Source organism: Cottoperca gobio, chromosome 14 (genome assembly GCF_900634415.1).
Source record: "Cottoperca gobio chromosome 14, fCotGob3.1, whole genome shotgun sequence".
Lineage (NCBI taxonomy): Eukaryota > Metazoa > Chordata > Actinopteri > Perciformes > Bovichtidae > Cottoperca > Cottoperca gobio.
In genome coordinates, this window is record NC_041368.1 from 4,450,661 (window position 1) to 4,476,916 (window position 26,256).

Here is a 26,256-nt window from a genome sequence, read left to right on the forward strand (position 1 = left end):
AAATATCAGACCGTATGAAATAAGGCAGCCATTCCTGTACTCTGCAGGTGGAAAGGAATAAAGCGATATTAGCCAAACTCAAATGAAATACATTCATATTCTTCACACCACACTGAAGGCCCAATACTTGTAACACTTCATTTAACAGACTAGGCAGAAGGATTTGTTCTTGCTCAACTATACCCAGGGCTCTGAGAAATGAATGAGGGATGTTATGTTGGATTAGAACAGGAGTGAATATTTCAGCTACTGAAATCAGCACTCACAGCAGGTAATGCAGTAAAGCCAATGAAAGGGGAGGCCGAGCCTTTCTTGAAGGATGCATGGAGTCGTCTAAAAACAGCACTAAGATTCATCAAATGACAAAAGCGGGGTTAGGACAATTACCATTTAACAGTGCAGCATGAAACTAAAACAACATAAGGTTCCTATGTGCACCCCATTACAATTGACTGACTGCTTGCTAATCCTACCACGCTCTGAGAAACTGATCCCATGCCACCTCACTTATCACCACGGGCTGCCTCTTTCCGACACTTTAATCACCCTTTTTTGTACACTTTTAGAGCTCAGCTAGTTGCTTTCCGTCTCCCCACACATCATTTTGCTGTGTCTGCAGCCTGCCGGGACCTCAGGGGTCATAAACATGTGGAGGGGGGGGTGAACGTTTTCTGCAGCGTTTGGCCCCACTCAGGGACACCTAAGGGCGATGCTGGATTGTCGTGTCTGTTCAACAGCCACACAGCCTACAGGTTTATTTGTTGTTGCGAGACACTGGTGTATACTTCCCTGCATGGTAGGACTGAAAATGTGTAAAGGGAATCCCAGCGAGCCTCTCCAGCTGTTGTCCTGACATAATCACCCTCACAGAGAGATGGCCGCTCAATCACTGTGTTGTCTGATAGTGTCTCCCTTTTTCTCAGACACTTTCTCCCAGCTGTTTGTCTTTTTAAGTATGACACATGTGGATGTGAAAGTGTCAGTGCTGATTTACACATCATGCTAAGGATAAGTGTGAGGATAAGCAGTCGCTTGTTTTGGACTGGGAGAACAGCACAAAGAGATACTGGTAAACACGCTGACCCTTACTATGGGTCAAACAATTCCAGAGGATAGACTCCACCTATCCAGCTGCCCTGCGCTGTCCAGTCAGGGCGCTCGGGTAGCGCAGATAGCACAGAACTTTACTCACCTAGTTTGTGGCAAGGTAGGCAGAGAGAATGGAGCATGCATTAAGTTTGTTCTCGTCTTCTTCACTATTAAAATCTGATTTTATTGTTGAGATTTATAAACAATTAAAAAAAAAAAAGTTTAATAATTCGTCTATGCAACCAGTGCTTCAAACTAATTGAACAGGTGTATGAACAAGTTGCAGAGATACACATACACCCAAAACAGGTGACCTTTGAGAAATACCAATATACCATCAGAGACTAATAATTAGTTCTTCTTTGTTTGTACAGTATTACCATTATTCTTGTAACCACTCTACCAACTCTGAAATTATTTATCTGATAATAAAATCAATCTATTAAAAATCTCTGCAATAATATCACATTTTAATAGCAAAGAAGACCAGAGCAAATTTCATACGCCTTTCTCTCTGCCTACCCGGCCGTGCAGCTCAACTGTAAACCACAAGGCAGCTGGACTGGATACAGCGGGTTAGCGGGATAGGTGGTGTCTTGCTTGGCTTTTGAATTGTTTGGCCTCTCATACCTGACAGGGTTACACTCACATTGGAAAATGTGTGCCATGCTACTCTATGAGCAGCTAAACATACTGTGAAACATTAAAAAGGTGAGAGTAAAACCCAAAGAATGGTGCGGCGTCCTGGTGTGCAGTCCTGTTATTATGACCTCGCCATAACATCGCCATAAGCTCTGCAGCTCTTCTTCTATCAATTTAGTTTTCAAATGATTAGAACAATACAAAAGGCCCATAACGAGCACCAAAGTGCCCGTATTTGTTCTGCTGATACCAACAATGCCCTGCACAGCAAAAGCAGAATTGTGAGCATAATGTAAGAGCTGACGAGTGCAAGCTCGACTCTGGACTTTCATCTTTATTCCGCGGCTTTGAACCTACCCAGACTGCTCACTCTGACACCAAGGGGACAATCATATTCACCCACATCCACGGCTATTAGTAACACTGCTGATTATAGCATAATCTTCCTCATCACTCCCCCTCTCACCCTTATTGAAGGGGGTCTTGCATGTGTGGAATGTCAATATGCATGGAAGGTGCATACCTGAGCATGTGTGTCCCAAGCGTGCAATTATCATAACGCAGCAGGGATTTTTTATGTTGACTTGATGCATAGTTACAAGACAATAACATATACAAATAATAATTTCATTACATTGGCCCTCGCTGTAATTACAGTGCCTGTGCAATGCATGACAAACGACCCCGACGAAGCCCCAGGGGAGGTTAGATTCATCATTTGCTTCTCTCTATGTCAACACAGTAGTTTCAATCATGAATAGTTCGATTCAACAAAATGATATAATGCTGTGAAGATAGGAAGCAAAGTGGTTACAGCCCAAGGGTGTGACAGAGACACTGGTACTAAATGGGCTCTGTGATTTACTGGCTCAGCAGGGCTTCATTATAGATGCTCTGAACACCTGAGTAAGTGAAAAGAAAGTGTGGGGGGGGACTTGTTACCATGGGCAAAACAACACAAGACAGAAACCTTCAGTCCAAGCTATGCAGGTGCAGTATGTAGTGGAGCTTTGGAGAGATGTGCTTTTAAAAATATATACATTGAGATCCGCAATGTATCATCTGAGTTTTCATATTTTGATCTGTATCCAAATCCTATGACGGCATAAAAGGGCTATTATAGGTATTAAAAAAGAAAGAAAGAAGAAGAAGCCGGTGGAGGGGGGTAATCTTCCGAGAAGTTTAAAGTCTTAAATTCATGACAGAAGAAACAGGATATTCTGTAATAATATTATATTATATTATAGTCATACATTTCTGAGATTAAAGTCCCAAATTTACAAGAAAATAACTTTTTGTTGCCAAGGTCCCACATCGCTTGACTTTGCAAGGTTGGATGAACCTCATCCCACCACAGATGGTAAACAGGGAATGCCACGTGCACACATTAGTGAGGAGGTGCAACTATAGGAAACATGGCGATATCCAAACCTCATCCAAATCAGTATCCTAGACAGAGTACCGAATGGAAGACTGGATACTGTAGTAAGATGCAGCTGAGGGGTGTAATAACGACAAATATAATCCATATTATATTCTGCATTGCAGAGGAAGCAAACAATTGTTACTGCAGTCACTGTAACTTAGTTTTCTGAGGATGACAGCCAGTGATCAGGTAGAGTAGCAGAAACATGTGCCATGTATAGATGGACAGGTGCTGTAGAGGTCACACTTCGCTCTTACGGTCTCTACTAACGTATAAACAAACAGTAGAGATCTCACACAGGGAAATCCAGACAAGGTACATTTACATTCTTCTCCCCAGACAGGTCAATCAATGCAGTTAAAATATGCACTTCATACATATGAGCTTCAACAACTGACACATTACAACCAAGAGAGGATTCAACTCAAACATGTCATTCATAAACCTGACAGATATTTATTTATGGAAAGTTTTTGATCATCATTTTCAAAAAGGTCTTCTTCTGAATATTATAAGACCAATTTGGCCATTTACACCCTGCCTAAAAATACATTTCACTGCAGCCTAAAAATGCTTAGTGAAGCAGTATAAGCCTCTCTAGGGTTACAATTCCATACCACTCTGTATTAAACATCTGATTTTATCATCTGTTGAAAGCTTAAATACAGGTCCTCAAAGAGAATAGCAGTATAACAAGGCTGGCAATTTATTGACTATAATATTCCAGGTCTTTGAAATCTGGCAGCATTGCGTCATTTGATGTGGCTCTTATGGTTTGATAGATTACTAAAAGTGAAATACACTTGGTGGAAATAAAAGAGACGTGATAATTAAGCAGGGATAAGTATATCAAACAAATGTTCAGCATGTAACTTAGGTTGTACTTTCTTTTTAACTAATGTAACAAATGTTGATCACTCTTTGAATCCGTCTGATTAATGCCCGTTCATCTTGCACTCATTGAGGCAGGAGCTTCTCTGGACGGCACCAACAAGACTTTTATGTGAATGATGTGTTTTAACATATGCAACTATGCAAATGTTCCAAATTGGTTTGCAAAACTGAAAAGAGTTGCAGTGCAACAAGTTTTGGGAGATTTTGAGGCCATCAGACGGAATAAGACATTATGAAGCACATTATCCACACAAGGGGAACGTTAACACAAGCTCACCAATATACAAAGGTCTTTATTGAGCCAACATTTCAACAGATGGATGATAAGTTATGGTTAAAATGTTGGATGAATAAAATCATTTTCACAGAAGGAACTAAGAGTGTGAATATGTCATGCTGTATCTTTCAAATTATGATGACACAACAGCCGTGCCGCATGTGAACTAACATACTGTGGAGTACAAACTATGTGTAGAAGGTGTTGCATTATTTCACTTTTTACTTAAAAAGTAACTGAATCAACTTTTCTTGAGGAAGTAAATGACATGTAGAGTCACTTACTTACATGATGTGTCAGTGTCAGTGCACATTCTTTGAATCTGTGAAGGATGCTTGTTGAAGCTAAAACAAGGTGTTAAGTTGCTCTTTAGTTTAACCTCTTAAAGATCCGACAGCGCGCCGGCGGGCCCAGCTGACATTCTATCTTTTAGAGGCTGCGGCGGGCTCAGTTTCAAAGCTCAAGTGACGAGACTGGTATATGAAACGAAGAGAAAGAAAAGCGTAAGGAAAACATTGACACCAACGATGTCGTGCTAGCTTGTCAGGAAGGATGCTAGATAAGGCTCCAAAGTTAGGCTAAATGTTGGCAAGGGAAAACCTATCATGGCCATATTCACAGGGGTCCCTCGACCTCCCACCTCAAGATATCTGGATGAAATATGGGTTCTATGGAAACCCACGAGTCTCCCCTTTAAAGATATTCCCACTTTATGCTAATCACATGCAGTTTGGGGAAAGAACCATGACGTTCTTTGCTTGCAGTATAAATTAATTTCTTTAACCTAAAATGTGTTTGTGCATCCTGGGATCCTAAACAGTTTAGGAATTGCATTAGTTGGAAATGACTGGAAAGCTGAGACTCGTGTGGATCCAATGATTGTATTCATGTGTGATGATGTGAGTGCCCATAGTAGCCATTTCATTGTGAGGCCATTTTTTGGAAATTAGACCTCACTGCATAACAGGACCTGTTGTGAGGATAATCACACCCTCATGAAACTTTACAACCACAAACTACAGACCCAGGGCATTCAGAGGACTTTTATCAAATATCGAGTTCATCTCGAGGAAAACCTTTTTTCTTTTTTTGGCACCAAATCTGTGTAACACATGGTATCAACCAATACATTGCTGAAAAGATTTATGAGACATAAAAGCGCATGGGAATGGCCACAATATACTATTATCATAATGTTCTAAGCCCTCATGCACTTTCACAATATATTTGAATTAATCATTTAATAAATGATTTGACATGTTTTTTAGTTTAAGACTAGAACACAGGGTGCTGAGGTGTCTAATTAATCTGCAGGTTTTCAGATGATGTACACCACTTCTACTGATGACTGTTTATCTACGCCTGAACATCCCGCCCCTCTAAAAGAAGGGGGCGGGATGGGAAGAGGTCAATTACATTGTCGTCTCTATATACAACAATAATCACTGTAGCCAAAGCTGTTTCGTTGATAATGATGATGGTTGCATAAAATGTCCATTTCCCACAATATCCCTGTTTACATGAGAGCATGGTGGAGAAGTAAAACAAATAACTTGTTTTTCCGATTCTTTATAAGCAACAACATAAATCACGATTCTGCCCCATTCTTCATTGGAATTAAAAATGAACTTCAGAGTTGTATAAAAGTGCTTATTCGCATTATTTAGTATTGCCTCACCTGAATGTCGGTACACATGCAGCTAAAGGCTGAGGAAGAGTTATAGCCTAACATCAGCCACCAGAGAGTCTCTGCTATCAATAATATATATATCATTTATTATATACACACATTATTATATATATATATATATATATATATATATATAATATAGATATATATTATATATAACACACACAACCACACACATTATATATATATATATATATATATATATATACACACATTTATTATATATAGGAGAGAGAGAGCGAGAGAGGTAGGAGAGAGAGAGAGAGAGCGAGAGCGAGAGGAGAGAGAAGAGAAGAGGAGAGAGGGGGGAGGATTGATGGCCGGGAGAGAGAGAGGAGGGGCTGAGAGGAGGAGAGAGAGGAGAGAGAGAAGAGGAGATGCAGACACAGAGGATGAGGGGGAGGAAGAGGAGGAGAGATGACGAGAGGAGGCAAGAGAGAAGAGGAGAGAGAGAGAGAGAGAGGGGAGAGGGAGGAGGGAGAGGCAGAGATGATAGAGGAGAGAGATGGAGAGAGAGAGCGAGACACACACAGGGAGGAAGGAGAGGGAAGAGGAGAGGAAGAGAGAGGCACCAGAGAGAGAGAGAGAGAGATAGACACGAGAGAGAGGACGAGGAGAGGAGAGAGAGGAAGAGGAGAGAGAGAGAGAAGGGACGAGAGGAGTAGCAGGTAGGAGAGGAGAGAGTGAGCGAGATGAGAGGAGTGCGAGACATCAGAGAGGTATGAGAGGGAGAGAGAGAGAGAGAATGAGACATCAGAGGAGAATGAGACGAGAGAGGAGAGATGTGAATGAGTAGAGAGGAGAGGGAGAGAGATGAGAGAGAGAGGAGAGCACCGAGAGGAGAGAAGAAGGAGTAGAGAGTAGAGAGACACAGGGAGACAAGGGATGGACGAGGAGAGAGAGAGAGAGCATGAGAGAGAGAGAGAGAGAGGGAGAGAGAGGTAGGAGGAGCTGAGAGAGAGGAGAGAGAGAGAGGGGAGAGAGAGGGGAGTCGAGTAGGAGAGAGAGAGGAGAGGAGAGAGCAGAGGAGGAAGGAGGGAGAGGAGGAGTTGGAGGTAGACCACGTAGATGAGGAGAGAGGAGATGAGGAGAGAGAGGAGATGAGGAGAGAGGAGATGAGGAGATGAGGAGGAGTGGAGAAGAAGGATGAGAGAGGGAGGAGAGGAGAGGGAGAAGGATGAGGAGGAGAGAAGACGCAGAAGAGAGGAGAGAAGAGGAGAGAGAGAGTAGAGGGAGAGACGGACACACAAGTGGGGGAGATGAGAGAGAGGAGAGTGGGAGCGAGCGAGACACAGGAGAGAGAAGAGGGAGCGAAGACAGAGAGGAAGAGGAAATGAGAGAGAGAGAGAGACGAGAGAGAGAGAGAGAGAGAGAGAGGAGCAAGGCGGAGAGAGAGGAAGAGGAGCGGGAGGAGACACAGATAGACTAGAGAGAGAGAGATCACACAGAGAGGATAGAGAGAGCATGAGAACAGGGGAGAGGAGGAGAGAGAGAGATGAGAGAGAGAGTGAGAGATGAAGAGATGAGAGATGAGAGATGAAGAGGAGTAGTTCAGATAGACATTGAAATATAACACTATATTTTTTATATTAAAGATGAGAGGAGGGAGAGAGAGGAGGGAGAGAGAGGAGGGAGAGAGAGGAGAGGAGGATAGACGGAGGAGAGGAGAGAGTGAGAGAGAGCAGAGGAGAGAAGAGTAGAAAGAAGGAGGCACGAGAAGAGAGAGAGAGAAGGAGTAGAGGCGACACAGAGAGAGAGAGAGGAGAAAGGAGAGGAGGAGGGGAGAGAAAGGAGAGGACGAGCGGGAGAGAGAGAGAGAGACGAGAGAGATGAGAGAGAGAGAGACACACAGGCGAGAGAGAGAGAGAGAGCAGAGAGACAGAGAGGGAGAGAAGAGAGAGAACAGGAGACAGAGAGGAGGAGAGAGAGAGTGATGAGAGAGGAGAGGGAGGAGAGGAGAGAGGGAGTAGAGCAAGACACGAGAGGGAGAGAGAGGAGAGGGAGGAAGGAGAGAGAGAGAGAGAGAAGATGAAGAGAGCGAGAGGAGAGACAGGCGAGAGGATGAGCAGAGAGAGGAGAGAGACAGAAGGAGAGAGAGAAGAAGGGAGAGAGATGAGAGGAGAGATGGAAGAGAGACGAGAGAGAGAGACAGAGAGAGAGAGAGAGAGAGACAGAGAGAGAGAGAAAGGAGAGAGAGAGACAGCAGAGAGGAGAGAGGAGAGGAGAGAGAGGAGAGAGAGAGAGAGCAAAGAGAGAGAGACAGAGAGACAGAGAGAGAGAGAGAGAGAGGAGAGAGCGAGAGGAGATGAGAGAGAGAGAGACGACAGAGGAGAGAGGAGAGAGAGAGAGAGAGAGAGAGAGAGAGAGAGAGAGAGAGAAGAGAGAGAGTGAAGAGGAGAGGACGAGAGAGAGAGAGAGAGACGGAGACAAGAGACAGAGACAGAGAAGAGAGAGAGAGGAGAGAGGAGAGAGAGGAGACCAGAGAGAAGAGAGAAAGAGAGAAAGACAGAAGAGAGAGAGAGACATAGAGGACAGAGAGAGAGAAGAAAGAAGAGAGAGAGGAGAAAGAGACGACATAGACAGAGAACAGACAGAGAGAAGACAGAGAGACGAGAGAGAGAGAGAGAGAGAGAGAGGGATAGATAGACAGAGAGAGAGACAGAGAGAGTAGAGAGAGAGAGAGAGAGAGAGAGTAGAGAGAGATATCGATGATACATATATATCTAACAAATAATATACAGAAATATAAACATATACAATAGATAAACAATATATTAGTATAATATAGAACATATATACAATAATAATATATATATTACATATATAATAAATATATATATTATATAGAATATATATCTATATATATTAATATATTATATATATATATATATATATATATATATATATATATAATATACATATACATATACATTATATATATATATATATATATATATTAAAAAATGCATCTACCCATTTCTAAATTATTGAGTAGCTACTTTAAGAACAAATTATCCTAAGCCATTACAAAAAAAGTTCCAGAGTGAATTCACTTCAAGAAAGTAAAGAGCAACCTGGAGTCTAATGTATTTGTAGAGGAAGACGGACTTGTATATCAGCATGTGTGATACACGTATTTGTGATGAACCAGATGCATGTTAAGATTAGATGTTCCCTGATTGTGTTTCATTGTTTCAAGTATTGATCTACTTACTCTCTCTCCTTCTCAGTGAGTCTGTCAGTGATGGTGTCCTTGATGGAGGAGCGGGAACCTTTGTGGATCACCGGATACCGAAGAGGGATCTGCAGGAAGCACGAGATCATGAGGACCAGGTGCGACGTGTAACCCAGGGCGACAGCCACGCTACCATCTTCCTTTGCTGCAGGACACAAAGTTAAAACAAATTATAATCACACATTAGATGAGAGTGCAAGAGTGCAAACATGGTGTAGTTATTATTCCGACAACACAACAAAGCCTCTAAGCCTACAGTCTAATGCAAATTAAATTCAAAACAGCAGCATTTTAAATCACACAAAAGTCAGTATTTTATTAAACCAAGAACTTCAAATCACACAGTCGGTGATGTGTTTTGTTTGGACTTTCCCTTTCATTACATGGAAAAAGAAAATGATGTTTACATGTACCCTGTCCACATCTTGTAAACCCAAACAAAAATAAATAGACATCCAACCAAAGATAGTTTGGTAACCAAGTATCCACAGGAAGGAGAGCAGTTACATTCATGTGGGGTGGTGTTTTCAAAGTGATACAACATTTGGCAGAGCACACAAAGTATCAAAAAACATTGGTTGCAGTGGGATACCCAGTTTCTTTCAAATATGTGCTAAAGAAGCAAAAGCATCACATAGAACTTTCCTCTCTGAGCCCAAGTAACTTTTTAGAGTGGAAAACTGTACGCCTTTGTGAACATTTCTGACAGCAAACCATCTCGCTTTAAGTACAAGGAATGGTTTCAAGACAACACACTAAGTGGTTTCACATTCTCAAACAGCAGCAGGACATTGCTTGAGGCAAAGATTTAAAATCACCGTGTTTTTGATCTTAATGCGCAGCAATAATAGACCGACAATAGTGCGTGGTCTGTTCCTTGGCTCGTGTTTTTTAACACAGAAAGCCTACGTTGCATGATTATTCTTCCTGCATTGTATCTAGTCCATAGCACCAAAAGTAAACAGCTGGAGTAAACAGCTTCCTGACCTCTACACATCAACAGGAATATCAGGTAAACTGGAGGACACCTTAGGGTGCAAGTGGAGACTGCTGATGTCTCGTCAGGCTGAGCTGACTAAGAAAGCTTAGCTAAATGTAAAACAGGGAAGGGTCTGAGAATAGGGCCACTCTGTTCCACTTTGACCCACAGTAGGATTAGGACTTCAACTAACCTCGACTCTGGTCTCCAATGTCGAACATCCTCCCCTGCAGGCCTTTTTAACCTGACCTCGACCCCCATCGGGACAGTTCTAGACTTGATCTAGCTTTTTCTGGGGCAGACCTCTCACACACGAGAGCAGGAGGGAGCAACGGGCTGCAATGGAGGGGTAAAATGCATGCTTCTCCATCCTCTCTTTCTAAGGTCTCTGCATGTTGTACTGCCCTTTGATGTCCAATGGTCACAGCAGTTATGTGAGAAGGTGAATATTAATGGCTACCTGGATGGTATTTCAGCTCATCTCTAAATTTCACAAACCACAAGCCACCGTACCAGGAGGGCAAAGGTTGTTAGAAGTAAATGCGTTAGGATGTTGTGTGTCATCGTCTGCCACAGCACATGCTCAGTTGTTTACTCACTGCTAGGTGTCCACCTATGCAGGACTGGGAGGGAGAAGCAGACACAGGCCTCCACCTTATGGGAAAAAAGGATTGCTGGAAACACAAATGGGATGGCTGTCACCACTGTGCACTTCCCTGTGCTCTTAAAAGATGTTAACAGGTGGAGTGTGACAGCAGGGAGCGGAGGAGATTGGGAGTGGTATTCTTGAATTATGTGTTCAGAGGCCTGCTGGGTCTGACCAGCTGTGAGGTTAGAGGAGCAGGAGAATGTTGAGTGGACAGTGGCGAGTGTGTTCTCAGTATTAGACAAGTGCTGCAGACCAGAGCTAATCATTCATTACCCCCCCCCCTATTGAGCCATTGAGCTTTTGAGAGGTCATGAAGTCATCAAGTTTCTCTCGCTGTGACAGCAAACCCCATTCATCACGACATACACAGCGTGACCCTAACTCTAACCTACCACTCCCACATGATAACAAGGGCTTTGTGGCTGAAACTGCCTGCTGACAAAAAAATAAAATGTTCAGTGTTCTGATGCCTAATACTGTGTCTTTGATATCAAATCGTGTTGTAAGTGTGGCTTTGTCACGTTGGTGAGGTGGAACCAGTTACAGAAGCATCCTGTGACAAAACTCTATAAAACTGTGGTAGACTGACCACCTCCTCTCGATCAGCAGCCAACTAGAGATCAGAAAGGCTAAGTGTTCAAACCCAGTCCGCTCGCTCTTCCCAGCCAACATGCCTGGCTCCAAACTCCAAACATTTTCTTTACTTAAAGATTCCAAGAGTCCAAATTCTTTCTCCTTTTTTATTTTTGTAGCTAGACCTTCTCGTTCGTCATCCTGGCACTGTGCATTACAGTAGCTGAAATGTTATTATTTCGTTTTCTATCTGGTATTTTTACTGCATGGACAAGGAGAGAAGATTACAACCAAAACACACACGGGAAGGTTTGCGCGTACGAGCCTGTTCATTTGAATTCAAACCTTTCTTTGCCGCAGGAAAGTGATACTTACTCAGTATCTGCGGCAACAAGTGACTTTTATTGTATAGAACAAGACAGAGTTGATAGGAATGTCTACCTTTCCCAACTAGTAAAACTATTGATGATACAATTATGTCATTAAGTCTTTTGTGCATTAAAATGAGATACCTGTGATTATAAAATTATGTCATTTATGCACGTTAAAGACTTTAAAACTTTCTGCAAAATTGCCACGTACAGTAGCCAAACGTATGATCTCATAGATACTGTATCTATGAGATCATCAGCCTTCTAATTGGTTTCTATTCACCAAACATTTAAATATAACCGCAAGCATTTAAAGCAAACGCAAAACACTTGTTCCGCATGCTTTACCACAGCCTATCCTCCTATAACCCTGAAACTGACAAGCAGGCACGTAACAAAATTACCTTGAAAGTCCTCAGAGTTTGGCAGCTTCACTCCGCAGATGACATAATCTGATTGATTGGCCTGCGGATTTAAATAAGAGGTTTCACATTAAAGACAGTGATCAGACACAGAAACCAGACAGTATGAAACTCGGTGTGGGGCGAAACATCAGCACGGGCAGAGGAGCTGCTTTAAATCATTCCATCTTTGTATAGTGTGTCAGCATTTTCAATATTTACTTTGTATGCCCAAATGTTTCAAACAGAGTACTGTAATATTTACCAGAGAGGCACGTTAAACAGATAGGTAATGCCTCTGGATGATCTCAATAGACACTTCAGTAGAAGTAACATTCAGAACATTGCTTTGAACTGTTGCATGAATAACACATATCTGCACCACTTCTGCTTGATCAAAGCCTGGGTTCTGTGAGAGATCATTATTTGCAGTTGCCTTGTCAACAATGTGTTGTGCAGCAGGTTCAACTCACCACATCGATGGGATAGATGTAGGAAAGCTCAGAGAGGAGCTGACGACAGCGGAAGGTGAGCTGGGCGTTGGACTTGAGGAACTGCTCTCTGGGGAGACAAAACCAGACACAAGGACGAGCCATGAGTAACCGGCTGGCAGGAGGAGAGACGCTCTAGTTACGAGTGGAGGACATAGGGAGCGTTAAGGCAAAGGCAGGACTAGAGAAAGAGCAGAGGTCACATCGTAGGGGAAGTAGTATTGTTGGAAGTGATGGGAGGAAGTGGAAATGAGCGGGAGAAATCATCCAGGCTAGAGACTGCAGGGACCCACTGTGAGGCATAAAGGTAATCAAAGCTGGTAGAAATATTAAAGTTTTAAGACAAGCAAAGAGGAGTATTTATGCAGCATTATGATGCGTGATATCAGGTTAATGTTGCTCCTGAGAGCAAAGTGACTCTTCAGTGAGTCAGTTTAGTGCAATTCAACTGTAAAAATGTTTAATTACTAGTTATTTTATATTCATAATCAGACAGTCATTATTAGTTGTGCAGGTCAACTAGTCCAGCACCTTACAGTGACAAGTACTGAGGTCTGACATGGGTGAGTGTGTGTAAATACTATATTGATTGTAGGTGTGCTGCTCGTTTTAACATTTCTTGTTGCTTTAACAAATATGTGAAACAGAAATGTAATAACCGAAACCCTATGTACTGAATTGGGGTGTTGCGTAACACTGGTATTGTACAACCAATATAGTTATTGAGTTGGGTGAAACATTACATTACATATCTGCTGCTTAAACAGTAAATATAACAGGATTCTTCCAGGTTTCATACACAGCCCATCCTGTGACTGCTTATGTCTGAGTAATGCAGATGATCGCCTGCTTTGTATGAATGCTGCGTGGGTGTCCTCTACAATACTTACACCATTACTTATGCGTAATAGCCCATCATTTCATGCGGATGAAAGGGTATTTTGGGGGGGAAATGGTTATTGAATGTGATGCACCCCCAGCCATCCACTCTCCTCGCCTTACACTTGAATTTCCTTTTAGGCTTTGCCTGTGGTTAGCAGTCTCTTATCATTTCCCTTTCCCAGGGAACGTTTTATGAAAGCAGAGACAGGTTGTTATGTAATGATCTTTTGATGTGAAAACACTCATCTGTCCAGCAGGCTTTGCCTCATCTAATTGGTGTCCAAGGTGTAAGCTCTTCACAAAGCCCTTTCTAAAAACATGCACATTTAGTGTGTGTGTGTGTGTGTGTGTGTGTCCACTGTCATTCTTAATGTGTGCTCACAAACAAAATACGTTGTGTTCATCTACATCAGGGGTGGGGAACCTTTTTCCTATAAAGGGCCATTTTATTTTTTTTACAACATACCGTACTAATTATTGAACTCATAACCTCAATAAAAAATGTTTAAGACGCAGCCCATTCATTTCACCTTTCTTTTATGCTGTGCAAAAAAGCAACTTTTTTATCCATGTATCTTTCTGTTTTATCAGAAATCAACAATCCTTTATTAGTCCCGGTGAAATGTTTCTTGTCACAGCAAAAGAACATATGAAGTAAAAAGGCAGTACACAATAATTAAATATAATAAAAAATAATATAAGTACCAAGTGGTTGATAGAAAATAAAGTGAATATTGCACATGGCAGTGATAATTGCACAGCAGTGGTGGAACAGTCTGATCTTGGTGTGGTGGTCTATCTGTCCATGTTTTCATGTTCCGCTCTGCAGAGAGCTGCTTGTTGGGCCAAACTAACTTTATCCAAACACACTCGTCCTTTCAGCTCGTGCAGTTCGGCATGTTTCGTTCAGTAATGATGCTCGAGATTATTTTTAATCACCGCAAGTAAGTCCTCACAAACTAGACACACTGGCCTTTTACTTCCACAAAGAAATCATCGTTTGTCCAATTTCTCCTGGAAAGTGACATTCCACATCCAGCTTTCTGTTTTACACTCGCCACGCTGCGTTCCCTGATGTCAACGACAGTCTCGTTTAAAATTGAAGTTTTTTGACATGACGAGACCACGTGATGACACGTTCCGCTTGTGTTGTGTTCAAGGACCCTGAGCGTGGCCAGGAAAAACAGTCAATCGCCCGTTTAAAATATTGCCATCTAGTTTTTTTTTGCTAGTAGATTTTTTTTGGGTGCGTTTTACGAATTACCTCGAGGGCCGGATCACATGGTCTCGCGGGCCGTATACGGCCTGGAGGCCGGAGATTCCCCACCACTGATCTACATGTTACCTTGCATAAGTAAGCAAATACATGCATCCTGGTGGTGCAAACTTTGAAACACTTTCTGCCAGAGAGTTAGATGAGGGGATCGATACCACCCTCATATGAGTCTGTTAATATATGAGAAGCGTATTTCCCAAAATGTCAAACCGTTGCTTATTACAGTTAAACAATGGGCCACAGCTTGACATTGTTTTATTGAACCTTTGACAAGGCGCTGTATCTCATAAACTTATCATGTTTTTTATGTTAATGTTAATCTGAAAAGTATTGGAATAGAAGTATAGAGGCAGCATAATGGAAATACTTAAGTAAAGTACATCACAATTGTACTGTAAAAACTTTCAACCACTGGTGCCAAAGGGGGAATAGGTTTAACACATCAAGCCTGCTACGGGATCTATAGAGGAAAAGTAAGTCAACAACTACAACAATTAAAGATACTATAACTAACTGATGCATTTCAGCTCCAATCTGGTGAGATAAACTGTTCAACAGCAGCCGTGAAATATTAAACAGGAATGTGGAAAGGCTGTGTGCATGCTTAGCATAACATTTTCCTAGCTAAAAGTATAAAAAAAACGTCAACGACACAGATATTTCCAAGGAATGGATGTAAGGCAGATGTACAAGTGTCGGTGTTAATTTCCTGTTTGCTGGCTATCTTCGCCCCTGCTGGGCTTCCTGGGGCTCTGGTTTACCCTCTGTGACTGCCAGGTACTTCTCAGACAAACAAAGCCGTATCCAGGGTCGGCACCCGCCAAACACGTCTCCCCGCAGGCCAAGGCAAACACAGGCCAACAGGCTTTTTAGCACAATGTGCAAACTCTCTGTTGAGAACACATAAGTAGGCAGCGCCAGCCGCAAAAACATCATCTTGTTTTGAAAGAGCAAGGTGAGGGAGCAGGGTGTAGTCCCATCACAATTCAATACGACTGAGCAACACATTGGGTCACATTATTTAGTGGGCTCTGGGTAATGTCTGGGGATTAATGCATTTAAAAAGTGTGCTTTTCAATGCAGAAATAAAGAAATAGCTAATTACAGGTTCACACATACCTCTTGGCAGTGCATTCCTTCTGCAGCTTGGTTAAAGATTCTTTCTCCTCCTTCAGAATCTCGTGCTGAGCGGAGAACGCTTCCTCTAACAGAGACAGACAAAAAAAAAAAAAAAAAAAGAGTCAATTATGAGGTGTGTGTGCGTTCTGTTCTCCTACTTTTGAACATCCAGGTGGGCTTGTGTTTGGTTGGCTGCAATCCACTGTTAAACTTAAGCAAGATCAAACAGCTCTTTTGATCAGGCCAAAACCCATTTCCTTTTGACACCACATAAAACCAAACAACATATGTATGCAAATTATAGGATTTGTCAGACTCTGTAAATACAGAGCTCAGCAAATAAATACAATCTGACAGATAAGGGACAGTGATGATACAGCTTGTGGAAGTTGTGTAACTGCAATATTGGCAAGCTCACAATAGCTCAGTGTAGCAGAAAACCGGAAAGAAGCAAAGTATGATTTAGGGTTGTCAGAATATTCCTCTAATCCATCTTTATACACCCTCACGTAGGGTGGGATGGCAGACATGCAACAGAAACATGACTTATGGTGTCACATAGTTTAAATAAACAATACGATTGACTATCAAATGCTCATCAAAAGAAAAGGATCCGCAATTTTCTATTTGTAAAAAATACATTGTCCAAAGCACAACAAAAACCTATTAAAAATAATTTGGTTATTTCAATTTGTGCAGCAATTATTACACACAATCCCCAGTGTGAATAGAAGTAGAAAAATAAAACATGTTTGCTACATATTGTTCTCCTGCATCTCTCTCTCTCATCGTATTCAGGCTTAACAGAGGCCTGAAAGATCCACCAGGAAGACAGGAGGAAGTTGGTGAGGACAAGAACACATCAAACTGTTTACAGGTCATGGGGAGGACTGCTGCATATGTTTAAAAAAAACAGTTCCATAAATCCTTTTGTGGCTCCAGAGGAAGCTGCAGGAAGACTAATATTGCCTTAAGTGATGTCAGCATCAGTTGGAGCTGAATGCTACAAGTTAGAAAAGGAAAAATAGAATTACTGCTTGTGGTTGTTTTTGCCTCAACCAACCAGTCAAGTTGCAGTTTACATCCATGTCTGTCACTACTTCATCATTTTATCCTATAAGACATTTGAGTGAAATTGTACTTAATTAGCATTTGAGTTCTTGAGTTATGGCCAAAATGTTGTGAGGTCAAAATGACCTTTGACCTTTTGTCCACCAAATTCGTATCAGTTCATCCTCGAGTCTAGGTGGATGTTTGTGCCTAGTTTGAAGAAATTCCCTCAATGCATTGCTTAGATATGACCTTCACAAAAATTATACAGATGTGAAGACACAGTGACCTTGAACGTTGACCTCCAAATTCTGATCAGTACATCTTTGAGTCCATGGGAACGTGTTAATGAGATTGGGACGTACAGGCGTACGGACAGACATGCAACTCAAAAGCATTATGCCTCCAGCCTCGGCTGCTGCCGCCGCGGAGGCATTCCTCTCAGGGGGCACGGACTTACCAGACATCTGTAGCCTTAAGGTTAGTGGCTCGAGGTAAGACTAGCATAATCCACACAAGAGTATGACAAAACCGTCCGCAATAGAGTTGTATTGTGGGTAAGATATGCAGGTTTTGACAAGAAAGAAGAATGTGAGGAATAAAAAAGACAACATCTCTGGTTCTGCTGCAGCGGCTTTGATCTTCTTTTTACTGTCCATTGTGAGTCCAAGTGACTCTCAGTCCCTCTCCATATTTCAGTCCCGCCTCAAGACGCACCTCTTCTCAACTATCATTTGCTAGCCCCCTGTTAACCGTATTATTATTATTATTATTATTATTATTATTATTATTATTATTATTATTTTCCATTTCTTCCTTCGTCTTAACCCCTCCCCCCACTTCCCCTACTATTGTAAAGCGGCTTTGAGGTCTTGTAAAGCGGCTTTGAGGTCTTGAAAAGCGTTATATAAATTAGATGTATTATTATTATTAAGTATGTTATGGAAGTGCAATGCTAAAAGTATGTCAAAAGCCATGGCAAGATATTCTGTGATGCTTCAGTGTTTCTCCACCAAGCACCCACTACATTACATTACATTACATTACATTAACAATCAGACACCATAACTACAGATTGCACTGTTTTCTCATCTTTTGTAATGTAACCTGTAATTAAGCTTCTGTTGATGCAAACATTAGAATGTATTTTGTTCTGTAGCCTTAATCTGTGATGTTGAGTGAAATAGGTCTTTATTCATGCTTTCAAACACTAGCTCTGGTCTACCATATTGTAAACACTGCACACATTTATTGGCATATGTGTGAAACCAGCGGGTAGAAGGATTCGTAAGAGGTCAAAGCTTCTCTCAGGAATCGATTAGAGCAGGGGTGTCAAACATACGGCCCACGGGCCAAAACGGGCCAAAACGGGCCCACCAGAGGGTCCAATCCGGCCCACGGGATGTGATGCAAAGTGTAAAAATGACAGAAAAGACATTAACTGCAATTTTTCAAAAAAAGTAACTGCTATTTCAAATTTGTCCACTAAATGTTTTGTGCCTTTGTAGATACACTGTGATCTGTACGTTGTAATGCACATGTGTAAATGATAAACTGAGGCATAATATTGTTGAAATTGCACTTGTTTTTCTTAAGAAATGTCAGGTTGTTCATACATAATGTTTTGTAAAAAGATAGTTCATTACATTTGAACATTTTCAGAATGTACTTGTATTTTTTGCACTAAAACGAAGGGAACATTTGGAGTTGTCATTATTTATATGTTATTATGCTGTGATTTTACTGGTCCGGCCCACTTGAGATCACATTGTGCTGCATGTGGCCCCTGAACTACAATGAGTTTGACAGCCCTGGATTAGAGGAAGCAGAAAGCACATAGCTTGATGATTGTTTCACATTGTCAGTCAGTTCCGATTCCAGTTCCACTTCTCGATATCGTGTGTTTATCTGCATTCTTCTACTGAAAGACGAGAAGATCTTCCACATCGTCTATGGAGTGTGAGAGTGCCGGGAGTCGACTATCAAAAAAATGGAAAGTATGACAGCAGCTGGCAGAAAAGTGAGTTTTGAGCAATTAAGATTATCAAATCACATTTGTAATCAGATGGATCACAGGACCGGCTTTTTATCACATACTTGCACACTGCTCGAACTGACACCATAAGGGTGGAATAAGAGATACCTTGACAGAGACTGTGGGAGGGAGAAAATAAAAAAGGTACTTCATCAGATTAGCAAGAAGACAGTGATCAGAAAGGCCATCCAGAACATACTTTAACACCAACTGCGTGGGCCTGTATTGCACTCTTGCTTTCATGTAATGCCCAGCTCTGTCCTATCTGTTCTATCCATCTTCTCATTCTTTCATCCCTCCGACCTGTTCCTGTTGGTATCAAGGTACGGACAAATACCACGACAGCGTACATGCAGCATTCAACACCCTATCTTCTATATTAAACATGAGAGGTGGGTTTAGGATCCAGATGCGGCGTGGCTTTATAATGCTGTAAGGCATATGAAGTGACAACAAATCAGTCGGGGACCTCACTATAGCTTTTCTGATTCTGGACATGAGACAATGTACAGTAGGGGGACAAGACGTCCTGAAATGTGGCACAGTCCCAGAATACGAGCAGCTGTCCCGAATCCTGTCACGTTTGTCCCGAAAATTTGACAAACCCGGAGTTTTAATTAGTAACAGCCTAATAAAACATTAAATACTGCTCGTTGTGAAACATTATTTTGGTGTTGCCCACAGACAGGCACTGTTATGTACTGCAGGTACCACGAGGAAAGAATACTACCATTATTATTACTACTGCTCGTTGTCACTGAATATAATGTACCGGAAGCCACGCCTACACCAAACTCCCTACAAACTACAGTAAGGGCCCTCTAATGTACAGTAAGGGCCCTCTAATGTACAGTAAGGGCCCTCTGGCAGCAGAATGCAGGCTCTGTGGGATTCTGAAGGAAATCAAGCTGCAAAATGGACAACCATACAACCAGTCTGCTGGTTTAGGGATTTGTTCCAACTGGCCTGACCTTAGTGACCTTGCTGTAAGAAGTGAAGTGTTGCTGCTTGGATCGGCTGAGGTTTTCCTAAGGACATTTAAGTGACACTCTGATTCATGACCGTCGGTGTCACTAAACAACCATTAACATCAGCTAATGCACAGAGGCTCCGAGTGGATTCATCACATAAACAGCACCAACACTGGACCAACAACTGCATTGACTTCCTGCTTCCTGAGCACAGGTCCTGGTGTTTGTAATGCAAACGCTCAAAAGAGATTCCTGCTTTCTTGTCAGAGTTACTTTCCCTCTGTGGTACTTTTAATCAGTAACTTGTGAGTTTTTCCCCCGATTCAAACAAAACAACTGATCACTGAAGATGGGGAGAAACAGTTATCGTCATAAATCACACAGCAAAATGTTGATAAGAAACTCCCAGAATCTTTTAAATGGTGCATATAATCTGGTTCACATTAAACACTGTAAATGATATTACAGTTTATTAAGAAGCATTGTGTGTTCAGTCTCACTTTGCGACCTCATCATCGACTGATGTGTAATCCATCAAGCATTCAATGCAGCTGTGTAAAATGAGCAAGATAAAATGGATCAACTATAGAGTGAACACTATCAACTCAAAACAGAACCACAAAGCACCAAACGCAATGAAACGAGCTGAAGAGCAGTTTCAAAGGAATTAACTATAATAATGTGTCCGGGGAATGTTGATGTGATGAAGATGTTATGGACACCATATTGAATGATACAAGTTAAAGAAAGAACTTCCATTTGCTTCCAACTAAAAATAATCCATTGGATCAAACTTGTTTTTAAACCAAGGCTCTTCGTGCCATATGAGGGAGAGTATTGGCTGTGACATAGAGACATATTTGGATGTCAGGGGGGATGACAAAAAAGCAGGAAAAACGTAGAAAGACCTGCTAGTGAGTCATTACACAGAGTGTTGGTCTGCAATGCCTGTCAACCCTTATCCTCAGTCAGCCAGCTGAAGGACGTAAATGTGTAAAGCTGCTGCGGCCTAATGATGATAGCTTCAATATGAGACCTTTTCTCTGAGGTGACAAATACCTCCTCACACCATACCTTCACAAAACAGTGGTTAGGGTTCTCAAGTGTAAGAAATACAGACATTTATTGGTCAGGAGCCCTGGCTCTGTTACAGAGCGTGAGAATAACTACCGTTACTAAGTACAATAAACGCTGTTCGCAGACCTGATTTATGTCATCTGCTTAAGGTGGAAGGAGGAAAATTAGACTGGAGGAAATTGTGAAAAGAGTATGACCCCACCAAAACCAAACCCAATCATTCTGGGGGGAGGAAAGAAAGACTTTTATTTTAAAATCACAGTTGTAAAGAAGGAAAAAAACTGTGGTCATGCTCAGATGTCCTCTGTTATGGATTATGAAAAAGGGGTACAGTGGGCTTAGCGTGAGTATGTGTGCATCTGAAGGAGAAGTGAAAAACAACAGCTTCTTCTCAAGACTACACTCCTGCTATGATTTCACTGCCATTACTGTGAATCAGCGGGCATTGAACAGCTAGTCCTTAACCTGTCATCAGGATGATATGGACTGCTGAAGTGTTTCAGTGCTGTGCTAACACTGTGCAGGATGGCTGAGAGGGAACATGAACAAAGATGAATACAGAATAGGCATCGGCAAAATCTGCAACAACATTCTGTTAGCGCACATGTAGACGCACACACCTGCAGAACCCAATCTGTATATTTGGGGTTTATTTGTGCCACGTGTTTTGAGAGGGGCCTCTTCTCTGGGAATAACAGCTTGATAAGAGTTACTTGCTAATGAGCCTGAGGATTGTGTGAGAGATCAGAAGACCACACAGCCAGGTAGAGATGAGATCCTAGCGAACGTGAAGAAGAAAATCCTATCCATGTCCATACAGGATTCCCTCTGGGGATATATCACATAGCAATGTACTTAGACGTACTGTTAAACAGTCAATAAAACTTTAATAGAATCCTGTATCTAATAAGCACTGGAATGTGTGAAAATTCAACAGATGAAACGCTCACCTCCATCAACATTAGCTTAGCAAACAGCTTGTGTGATGAGTAATCTATAAGATTGACTGTTTTGACAGAAAAGCCAATAGAGTCCCCTGAGGAAAGTTCCAAAATGAAATTTAAGCTACACTTGATAAAATCATATGCGTCTAACTGAAAGATGAGATCAGATGAAACAAACACGCTGTGGTGCCAATCTAAATATAATCAGACACAAAATCAGCTGCTGTATGAAATACTGTAAACACCTGTCTCCGAGAGTATCCTGTCTGAAATTAATGCAGGGCTTTTTCCGATAGTGAAACAAATGAATATGTGCGGGCTGATTAGAAGAGTTAAACAACAGGCTGGAAGTACAGCAGAGCTCAGCAGCATCTGGCTTTTAGCTTTTGAGTTATGAGTCTGGGGAAAAAAACAACAAGATTTTAAGCAAGCCCTATTCATATTCAGCTACAGCATTTCAATTTATCCTAAAATACCTTTTCCCTCTTTAACCAGCTGAAGGAATTTTTCTTCTGTTTCTTAATAAGCACTTGTCCAGTCTGGAAAAAAGCCATCAAAGAGCTGCCGAGACGGAGAGCAGTGAGTTCTTCTGGCTGTAGACAAAGTGGTGACAGGTAAAGAGGCAGAGGATTAACGGCCTTTTTTTTGTTTTTAGAATCACAGCACAAAGGAAACTTCTCCCTGAACTGTGTGTGTGTGTGTGTGTGTGTGTGTGTGTGTGTGTGTGTGTGTGTGTGTGTGTGTGTGTGTGTGTGTGTGTGTGTGTGTGTGTGTGTGTGTGTGTGTGTGTGTGTGTGTAGACTTCATGCTAATCATAGAGAGCACCTGGCCCACAAACAAGTGAGCTGAGATATTTCTAGTCAAAACACAAATGTATTTCACCCTGCACAGGAACAGGTTCAACCTCCAACATACAAGCAAACAAACAATCCGTCTGAAGCTGTTGGTCAAAATGAACGACCTTTGTTTTTAATTCTCATTTCATAGCTACTAACGGTTTGTTCTCATTCTACAGTACAAATGCAGTGATGCAGTAAAGCCATCCAGACTCACTGTACAATGCAGAACGTGCATGTGGCTGGTATCAAACCTGAGGATGTATGAGCACCATGAGAAACACATGACTAAACATTAAACAGAGGTAGCTAAAGTTGAATACACTGACATATGCACGTTGTGGAAACATGCATTTTTAAAAGTAATTAGTGTTTATTATTGAGCACACCTGTGTACACCTGCATATGGGTTTTGTGTGTGTGTGTGTGTGTGTGTGTGTGTGTGTGTGTGTGTGTGTGTGTGTGTGTGTGTGTGTGTGTGTGTGTGTCCTTTGTACCCTAACAGGCAGCAGTAAAACCCTCCTCAGCTTTCAGATATCAGAGTCAGGAGCTGCAGACTTGACAGGGTTAACTAAATGACACCACTGCACAAACACTGTTGCTTTAATGGTCTGGCACAGGCTGCAAAAACCACAGGAATGGCTCTATATACTGTACCTTATGGGCACGCATGTGTGTTGAGTGACTGCGATCCTCTGACCGGCAGCGTGACAGAGGTTTCCTGTATGTGACAACACTCTCTACTGTACTCTAAAATGAACAGGTAATACAGCACACACGGTCTACCTGATGCTGTCAGAGAGCACTGAAACCTTGACAGATGTGTTCAAAATTGGAGTCTCATGTACAATAAAATCACACATTGGAAGAGAGAACATAGTCAATCCAGTCAATTAAATACATATTATGAACAATATTAGAATTACTGAATGTATAGTCCAATATGTGAAGTCAGAATAAATCTGCATTGTAATGAACTTGTCTTTAACTTTAACCTTTTTCTATAAATGTTGGCACAATAACATGGAAAGCATAGAAAAATTAAGAAAGAAATACTGATAATAATTTCAGGTGGGGTGGGGTGCTGTGTTTAACTGTAGAGCAATGCAACTGAGAACATTAAAAAAGATAATATAATAATAGAAATTGTTGACGCTATTTATTTCAATAAGCTACATTGTAAAAGATTTACAGTATCATTATATTTATAAAATGAAAAATAACTGTCCTAACTTCTCTACTTTGTGTTATACTCATTAGTAGCTGTAACAAAGCCCTGTAGTTTATCATTAGGTCTACTTAGACGCAAGCTTTTGATTCGAGCAGCACCACTGGAGACAAGAAAGGTACTTACTGCAGGACTGACTGATCATCTCATGTGATACTTATGCATTTCATTACCATTGACACCAGTATGTTCATGTAAGCTCAAGCAATCTAGTGTACTGAATATAAACATCAATATGAACCCTTATGTGTAAATGGTATTCACATGTTTGGCTAAGTTGCTTGTGGCTAAATGTCAGTTGCAGAAGTAAAAGAGTATGCTGACATTGTGTATTACTTTAGATTGGAATAGAAGAGCACTCAAGGCCGTAAAACAACATTTGTAGGCCTGAAACAACGGATTATTGGATCTGTGTAAATGTATCTATTGAACAATATATAACCTATCATCATATTGTGTGTGCTAAAGATGAACAAAGCAATTATCAATCCACAGCCCCCGTCCCATTCTCAATTTCATTGGGGAATATCATACATAATATCTTGTAGTGTAGCGTTAACAGTCCAAGTGTTACATGTGCACCCGTTGGCTTTACCTTTCTTCTGAAGCTGTGCTCTGTCCTTCTGCCGCAGGTCTATCTCTCTGCCCAGAGCCTTCCTCTGCCGCTGCAGTTCACTACGCAGCACAGCTAAACGCAGCTGCATGCACTCTCGCTCTTTCTTCTGCTCAGAGCAAACAAGAGAATGATGTGGAGAGAAAACACAGAAAGAGGATTAAGGAACATATTTAATATGTGGGCACACCATTTGTTTGTGTTTATTACTCTTTATAAAGACTCTAAATTGCAACTAGCCCCCTAAAAAACGAGCTATGTATTCATGTCACATTGATTTAATGCACATTTACTGAGCTACGTCTTGCCGTCGACAATCCAGAATCCACTGTCCACAGTTAATGAGAAGAAAGATGGCGAAGGACTTGGCTATTGGTTTGAAGGAGGAGGACCGCTCACTGACTTGTTTGTTTCATCAATCTGTGTTTATTTCAACAACATAGTGCTGAATCAAAAGCGCAAACATGTGTTTTCATCAGGGGCAAAAGAGGAATGCGTATAACTATAACAAATATAACTTAACAAGGCATCCTATAGGATCATCATCTCACTGAGCCCTGACATGAGTGTTACAGGGGAAAGGTTTATTAATGAGGCACCAGCAGCAGCAGCACTACGACCATGAACATGCACAGGTGGGACGAACAAACTCATTCAAATAAGGCAGCGCAAAACCAGGTGCTGGTATTTTGGTAAATTGTGTTTTAGACGTTTAGACATAAGTATGGTGATTTTATCAAAAAGAGAAAACCTCTAAGTAGAGCTGCAAAGATTAATCGTCAACTATTTTGATAATTAATAAATCCGTTTGAAAAAATAAAATCATAATTCTCTGATTCCAGCTTCTTAAATATAGGAAATATGATGTGATATTATATTTTCTGGTTTCTTTACTTAGTTGTTGAGAAAAGAACACATTTGAGGACGTCAACTGAGGCTTTGTTTACGACCAAACAACTAATCGAAAACAAATAATCCAAAGATGAATAGACAATGAAAATAATCGTCAGGTGCTACATATATGATATAAAACATATGATAGCCCAACTAAATACTTGGACCAAATGCTTGGCAATGACAGACTAATGCTAAAAATATAAATAAGCCATTTTAATTAAACACTCTTTAACCGGTAGAGGTGTTATTATGTTTAATGTGGTTAAAGCAGGAACACTGGTGAAGCAGTTATCTAAAATAAATATGAGTCATTCTCTCAGATTAATTTCATCCAGAGCTGATTCATACTGGGACTGAAGGCTAATGGCCATTACACCGACGACCATGGCACACGCAAACGTGCGAATGTACACAAAGCCGAGTGAGAGACCACAATAAAGTGTCTGTCTTTGTCTCTGTACCCACAACTCTCGGCTGGTGTCTCTCTCACCACATGCTCTCTGACCAGCAACAGCGTCAGTGTGCAGTCATTAGTCAACATGTTGCCCTCTCTATAGGGCGTCGCTTCATCAGGCTTCATGTCTATCTGGTAGAGGGGGAGCCTGCACTGG

General features: G+C 41.4%; 1 protein-coding gene across 1 annotated transcript in view; it reads right to left on the minus strand.

Moving 5' to 3' along the window:
* uvrag (UV radiation resistance associated gene) overlaps positions 1 to 26,256 on the minus strand; it is an 88,912-nt gene that overhangs the window by 46,977 nt on the left and 15,679 nt on the right. Inside the window, exons 8-12 of the mRNA XM_029448434.1 lie at positions 24,731 to 24,857; positions 15,995 to 16,079; positions 12,700 to 12,787; positions 12,230 to 12,290; positions 9,233 to 9,398 (exon numbers count right to left, since the gene is read on the minus strand). Of these exons, the coding sequence (XP_029304294.1) occupies positions 9,233 to 9,398; positions 12,230 to 12,290; positions 12,700 to 12,787; positions 15,995 to 16,079; positions 24,731 to 24,857 (527 nt within the window). The remainder of the gene's footprint in view (positions 1 to 9,232; positions 9,399 to 12,229; positions 12,291 to 12,699; positions 12,788 to 15,994; positions 16,080 to 24,730; positions 24,858 to 26,256) is intronic.